This window comes from Coptis chinensis, chromosome 1, assembly GCF_015680905.1.
Source record: "Coptis chinensis isolate HL-2020 chromosome 1, ASM1568090v1, whole genome shotgun sequence".
Lineage (NCBI taxonomy): Eukaryota > Viridiplantae > Streptophyta > Magnoliopsida > Ranunculales > Ranunculaceae > Coptis > Coptis chinensis.
The window spans coordinates 51,637,072-51,645,044 of record NC_141456.1 but is presented as its reverse complement, the minus strand read 5'-3'; the positions used below and the strand labels follow the sequence as shown (position 1 = coordinate 51,645,044).

General features: G+C 39.0%; 1 protein-coding gene across 1 annotated transcript; it reads right to left on the bottom strand.

Moving 5' to 3' along the window:
- Window positions 1-5,512: 5,512 nt before the first annotated feature.
- LOC147524477 (uncharacterized) lies at window positions 5,513-5,926 on the bottom strand. Its single transcript, XM_086575024.1, has one exon. It carries the CDS (start codon window positions 5,924-5,926, stop codon window positions 5,513-5,515), a length of 414 nt encoding a protein of 137 aa, XP_086431150.1.
- Between the last annotated feature and the right edge of the window lie 2,047 nt (window positions 5,927-7,973).

The window sequence follows — 7,973 nt, the reverse complement described above, 5'->3', positions numbered from 1 at the left end:
CTGCTATCGGAAATGGTGAATGTGATCCGCCGGGTCTCCTTTGCCATCATATCTCTCGAATCAGGGCTGATTGAAACGCTTCAGAACCTTTGAAGCCCAGATGGCATCCGCTAATGGATTACGGTTTAGACCGGCTACCACTTGGCTAGCCGCTCCTCCATGGGCTGCTGAAGATTTGCCTCCCTATCATTGTTTATCATCTCTTGAACTTGTTCCATTGTCAAGCCGGTCACCGGGTTTTCAATGAGATCCAACACACCTTCTTCATTGTCAGACTCCTTACTTACTTCCTCCCCTGCTTCTTCCTCTGCCATTTCTTTTTCTCTTCTCAGTTCGTTGCTCTCCTCTCTCAACCTCATAATCTCTTCTTGCATAAGTCGTGTCTCTTCTACTGTTGGCTCCTCTGCTTGATCTCCCTCTTCATCACTCATCACATCCGACGCCGGCTCCTGCAATACTACCCTTTTTGGTCTACCACCCCTCTCTTCGCTCCTGTTGCCATTTTTGGATTGCTTTGATCTTCCCCACAGACAACACCAAATGTAGTATCAATCACATTATTACACTATCTTGTTCTCCTCACCTCCTAGGTCTCGCCTCTCTTTCTTCCTCTTTTTCCTTTTCTTTTTCCCCCCTTTCTCTTTCTCCTCCTTTTCCCTCTTTATACCGCTCTCTCTTTTGATCCCAGCCATCCATCTAGCCCTCTATCTCTCGGCCTTCTTTTCTCCACGTGTAAGGTTGTCGTACAGTACCTTTGAGTCCGTGGTCCGATCCTGTACACCACACCTCCGCCGATTATGTTATTTCGGGTGCCTCCCACCACCGATCTCCCATACCCCAGATCCTACCACAACCTTCATCTTGGACTCCCATTTGTCTTCCCATCCCTCGGTCCCCCTTATTTCCATGCCCCTGCCACATCTGCGGTTTAGGTTTCCATGGCAATGATCCCCTACTCCTCGAGTTCCCTTGTTATGTTTTATTCCAAACCATTCCCCGCTGACCCAGTCCACTTCCCATTCTTCGGCCACTACACATATTGTTCATTTGATTTTGAAAAGTGACTATTTCATTGTTGTAGTAGTGTTTGTTTTTTACTCTTCAGAAGAAGTTAATAGGTGGGTCGATGTAAATACTAATTCTCGTCTATAAGACTTTTAATTGATATTACTCTGAAAATAATTTAGAATTGATGAGAAGATTTTATGAATGGGGAATGGTTATTGTAAAGGTTCGTTTTGTGCATAACCTTTCAATTATGGGAAAACGGGGAGAATGTAATAATGACTGAGCTCATGTTTGTGCGAGCTTCCTACATATGAAGTTCTCAGGTCAACTTGAATCCAATCAGACATAGTTTTTTTTTTTTTTTTATATATATAGTAAAATTGGTGATTCTTCATCTTTTTCAGTGTCAAATCAGGTTTTCTTGAAGAGAGAGTTAAATGTGCTTTGATGGAGAATAATGGAGAATCAATGACGAGCGATGTGCATAACCTTCCAATTATGGGAAAACGGGGAGAATGTAGTAATGACTGAGCTCGGGTCTGTGCGAGCTGCCTACATATGAACTTCTCAGGTCAACTTGAATCCAATCAGACGTAGTTCTTCTTTTCTTTATATAGTAAATTTGGTGATTCTTCATTTTTTCAGTGTCAAATCAGGTTCTCTTGAAGAGAGAGTTAAATGTGCTTTGATGGAGAATAATAGAGAATCAATGATGAGCACGGTTGAAGTTTATGACCATTACATTATTGTGCAAAGTCGGCAATTCGATAATAAGTATTTATCCGAACCAATGTTATCAGACCCAGCCCGAAAATCAACCCAGTGAAGGGTCACTGGGTTAGTGGTTCAACTAGTGGGTCACTACTTGTGGACTGTATACATATTTAGATACTTATACATCATTATATCAATAATATTTTGTGGGAAACGTAGTGGGTTAATTAATGAGTAAGATGAGGTGATGTGTGGAACCAAGATTCGAGTTTGCTCGCAACTAATTTATTTTTGAAGTTATAAGAATGGCACAGTTAGGCAATTAGCTAGATTGGCTCGGCCCAGTGCTTAACCGTCCGGTTTAATGGAGAACCGCCCGAGTTAACTCGTTCAATATTGGACTAATTGCTTAAACGATCTAATAATAAACCTAGAGAGATTTCCAAAGGAAATGGTAATCGATCCATCAACGATCTAATAATAAACCCAGAGAGATTTCCAAAGGAAATGGTAATCGATCCATCAACGATCTAATAATAAACCCAGAGAGATTTCCAAAGGAAATGGTAATCGATCCACCAATGATCTGATAATAAACCTAGAGAGATTTCCAAAGGAAATGCTAATTGATCCATCACAACAATTAATTAGGGCGTTGGAAGTTGCCAAGAAGGGATTCCCTAAGATGATAGGAACAATGTCATGAGCAACTTCAGTATCAAGAATAATGAAATCAGCTGGGTAGAAGAAATCTTGAACTTTTATAAGGACGTTTTTAACAATGCCGTTGGGGTATTTTATGGAACGACCAGTTGGGTACAAAGACATTTTAGTTGGTTTTTGTTGTTTTAGACATAGTTGTTTGAATATGTAATATGGGAGTAAGCAATCCACACTTGCCCCCAACTCTAGAAGTGGAGTTGTGGCATATCGATCTCCAAATGTATAAGTTATAGTAGGACGACCAGGGTATTTGTACTTAACGATTCCATTAGTTTCAAAAATGGAAGGGAACTGTTCAGTTAGGAAAGGTTCCTTAGGTACATTTGTCTTTCTCTTTGTGGCACATAGATATTTAAGAAACTTAGCATGTTTAGGTAGATATTTTATAACATGCATCTAGAAAACGAAGGTTGATTGTTAGGTTCTTAACAACTTCCCTAATCTCATCATAGTTTTCGTCTGGTTTATACTTGGCTAGTATCTTAGAAAAATGTGCTTTTGGTTTATATTTAGCGAAAGGATAGAATGTCTTGTTATTTTTTTTCCTTACATTTTCCTTTTTTCCCTTTTGGTTGCAGTTATATGTGTAGGGCCATAAGTTTCTTTTATAGTATCTTGTACGGTTTCTTTCTCAGCTTCTGTTTGTAGGCAATTGTCAGGCATAGTCACTTTGTTATCAACTACTTGCCCCGAACGAAAGGTAGTGACTGCCTTTAGTTCACCCTAGTGTATATTACCATTACTTTGATTACCGTTTACTTCAAAAGCTTTGTTTGACTTTGGGTTTGGTATAGCTTGTCCTGGAAACACTTTTTTTTTTATTATTATCTTGACTCAATTGTTGTATTGATTGGTTGATAGAAGTTAAGATTTAAGTATGTTGTTGCATGTAATGTAAGAAGTTATCATCCTTTACAAGTGGGGCGGTCACATGAACTATCTCACATTGATTACTAACGGGGAGGTTTTGATAGTTATGGTTGGTGCTGACAGATACGATACTTCTATTATGATTATATATAGTTACCTTGTTTTTGTCCTTGCCTACAATTAAACTGGTTATAGATGTTGGTGGGCCTAACATTTTGATTATTAAAACTGAGAGGTGTTGGTTGTTGTTGTGGATTGTTGTTCCAATTAGCATTTTGCCTCCATTGTGTGTTAGGGTTTCTGAAAGTGTTGACAACTTCTGGATGTGATGGTGGTGATTCGTACATCAAAGGACAGAAAGGATCGGAATGCTCTGAAACATAATGTAAGTGGGAAAGTGTTTACATTTATTACTAGAGTTGGTTTCTTCTCATTAACCGAGCATGAAAGTGCATCTACCTTTTTAGTGAGGGATTTTATTAAGGTTTTTAATTCAGGATCAAATTTAATTTCAAACATTCCAACAACTTTTGTTGATATGGTTGGCATTGTTCGTGAATAATCCTTCCCACCTTAGTTGATACTTTTGGCATCTTGTTTATCTAGGAATGTATAAACTTTGGTTGTACTTTTATCGAGGAATGAGCCTCCACTCATGATGTCAAAGGTCTCTTTAAGATGAGGAGAGAGTCATTAATTTAAAGAAGGAATGAACAAGAAAATATTTTTTGAGTTTGTGATGGGGATATTCAAGAAGAAAGTTGGTGAATCGTTCTCATGCCTCTGTGAAAGACTCATGAGGGTTTTGTCTGAAGCTAAGAGCTAGATTTTCTAAAGGATCTCATCCGTCTTCTTCTGTGGAAAGAACTTACCCAAGAAATGTTTTACAATCTTTGCCCATGTAGCTATGGTTTGTGGTTGTTGTCCTGCTAACCATACTGCTACTTTTTCAGCCAGGGTGAAAGGAAACACCCGTAGCTTAATCTATTCGGGTAGGACAGCTGAATGGTGAAAGGTCATGCAAACCTGTTGTATCCTATGTAGGTTTTAGCATGGTTTAACATTATCTAAACCATGATAAATAGGTAACTTATTAAAAATGTTTGGGGAATACGAAAATCGCCCCTAACTTCTGTGAGTACGATGCATGATGGTGGGACATCATTCAACGCAGTGTAAGAGTCAGGGAGTGGCTTCTCTGCTTATTCTGCCATGGATGCAGGTGATGTTTGTGTCTTCCTAGATAGGTGGGTTTATAAACCATATAATTAGACGTACGCATAGAATCCGTGTGATTATTTCACACATGAACAAATATGATTTAAACATGTATAATTATATATTTTATTTTCATTTGCCTTACTCTCTCTCGATTGTTGTAGCTTGGAGCAAGGTGTCTTTCCCACCTCTAGACTTGTGGAATTGGAACAACTAGGATTGGATCTAAGGGTTTGATTTGTGGATTGAGAGAGAAAGGATTTGGTTTGGATTTTGGTTTTGAACTTTGATTTTCTAGAACTACTTGAACTTTTACATGCATCAATTAAATTACAACTACCAATAAAAAAAAATTAAATTACAACTATTACATCAATCAAACAACTATTTAATAATTACACTATAATTCATTAAGGATTCAATACAATGAAATTAAAAGACAAGAGAAAAAGAAAAAAAGGATTGAAGAACATAAGCATTTTTATTGAATGTTCATTTATCTAAACTACTCCTACTCCCACAAAAACTCTAACCAATTTCTAAAACTAACAACTAGTGAAGTGAAGTATCTCTACTCTCTCCTTTATTGTTACAAAGCCAAATTAAAATTTACATTTGTGCACTCATGTTATTCTTTAATGATTTTTCTCCACCATTCCCACTTTCCCCCATTTCCCACTCAAAACCAATATTCCCACTCAACTTCCCACTTAATTTCCCACTCTAAAATGAGAGAAATAATATGGACTTGGGCTTTGGTGAATAGTAATGCATCTTGGGCTTTTCTTTTAGGCATGCAAAACAATAATAAGCTTTTTGCAAAGCCCATTTACTATTTAGTTTATTGCGATGCCTTTTTCTTTAATTTGTACTGATCTCCCAGGAATGAGCCTTATGTCGATGAAAAACTCTCTTCTAGATGGTCATGTTTTTTTTTTTGAAACAACAAGGGGTTAGGGTACCCCAACCTTTATTTATATTAATATAAAGTTCTCAAGTACAACTTCCCTTCTTTATCCCCTTTGATCAATTTACTAATTTTGTGATCCATGGGGGGCATAAAGTACAAAGTTTCATTACATTCACTAGTGGCATCTAGGTCCGTAGTATGTAGCTTTGACATATAGTCTGCCACCTGGTTGCCTTCCCTCAGAACATGTTTGAATTTTGCTTTTTCAAATTTCCTTAGCTCCACAAGAATCTGGGCCACTAAGTTGCAACAGTACCATGGCGGGTCTTCTTTTTTGGTCAGCATTTTCACCACTCGCATTGAGTCAGCTTGCACTTCCACTCTCATGATATTCATTGCTGACACCCCTTTAAACCCTTGAAGTACTCCCATCAATTCTTGATGTAATACTGATAACTTCTTTGAGCTTCCAGTGAACGCCATTTGTACATCCCCATTCCAATTTCGCAAAGCCCTTCCATAACCAGCTCATCCATTTTGTAGCAAACCATCTGTGTTTAAGGTTGGCATGTCAGTGGTAGGCTTCTCCCACTTTATCCACTTCTCTTCTCTCTGTTTGAAACTAACCCCAATGCCTAGTCTTGTCAACACCATTCTAGTAGCCCCATCATCCTTAACCTTATCCAGTGATTTCTCGATATACACTCTCATGTTGTTCAAAGCCTTGAAACTTACAGCTTTAGCAGATAAGTATCTCTTCCTTTTAAGACGCCAGTTCCTTTCATTCCATATCACTTGTACAGCTGCACAAGTTAAAGCCCTTAGAACTTCAGACGCCACTGACTTCCCCCTACATGGTCGCATAAGGTAATACCACTCATTATGTGAGGATCTCACTCTATCAGGTAACCCCATTGCTTTCTTGAAATCTTGCCAGACAACTTTCGAGTAAGGGCAATCAAAAAATAGGTGAGCAGAGCTTTCTTCTTGTACATTGCACAAACAACACTTCAAAGCCCTTATCACTTTCTTGGCCATCAATCTATTCTGTGTGGGAAGTGACCCCGCGAATAACTGCCATATCGTGAAAGAGTGTTTGGGTACTAAGAGCTTTCCTCAAACAATCTTGAACCATTTCACCTTACTCCTCACATTATTCAGAACAGCATATGTAGAGGAAAGATCGAACTTACCAGAACTTGAGAGGGTCCAAACTATTTTGTCTTCTAGCATGTACGAATTTATCTCTATATCCATGATCCATTGTTTAACTTCACAATCAGGGATGTCCGTAATGCTCCTGCCCCATCCTCCATTAACAATCACTGAAACAACTGAAGCATTCTCTGGCATGTGGGTTAACACTACCTTTGCTTGGGCATTCAAACTTAGAGGACTTACGCACCAAGGGTCATACCAGAAACTGGTGTTATGTCCATCAGCTATGCTATATCTCACATATTTCCAAGCTGTTTCCCTATGCTGCAAAATCCCTCTCCACACCCATGAACAATCCTTTGGCATCTTCATGGTCCAAAAGTGTTTGTTCTTGATATGCTTCTCCCATGACCAGTTGACCCATAGACAATCAGTTTTTTAGGCCAGTTGCATCACTAGTCCACAATAGGCAGCTTGGTTCCAAACCCTTAGGTCCACCAATCATAGGTCTCCATGCTCTTTGGCTAGTCTCAGGGTAGAATGACTTGCATGATGCATTTTTTTTCCATCTTGGGACCAGACCAAATGAATTTGTTGCAAATCTTTGATACCTTATCGAGCACTATTTTTGGGAGCACAAACGTCTTAGCCCAATAAGTCTGAAAAGATGTGAGTACAGGGTTGACAAGTTGTACTCTACCTGCTTTATTCAAGTCCTTATTCTTCCAGTTTGAAATTCTCCTGTAATCTTTTTAATGAGTGGTAAGCATTCTCTAATCCCTAGTCTGCTTGCAGTGAGTGGCAAACCCAGATAAGTGACTGGGGGGGGGGGGGGGCTGACCAGAGAAATGTTCATGGCTTCTGCTAGTTCTAGACCTTCTTCTTCAGTCATACTACCCGTGAGGAGAGTAGTCTTGGCATTACTCAAGTGCAGCCCTGTAGCCTGGGCGAAGGATTTCATAATATCCTTGATTGCTAGTATAGACTCCATGTTGCCTTTACAGAAGAGAAGGACATCATCCGTAAAACATAAATGTGAGATGGCCAACTTTTTACATTTAGAGTGAGCAGAGATCCTTTTGGTCTGAATGCCCTGTAGGAGGAGTGAACTCAACACTTCCATAACAAGAACAAAGAGATACAGGGACACTGGATCACCCTGTCTGAGGCCTTATTTTCCTTTGAGGTAGCCTTCAGTAGTCCTATTTATCATCACAAAGAAGTGAGGAGAATCATAACACATCTTTAACCAATCAATGAATAGAAGTGGGAATTTGAACTTGTGCGGTATGGCTTCCAAAGCTTGCCATGAAATAGAATCATATGACTTCTGGATATTGAGTTTGATGGCACATCTTTTTTGACCTGTCTT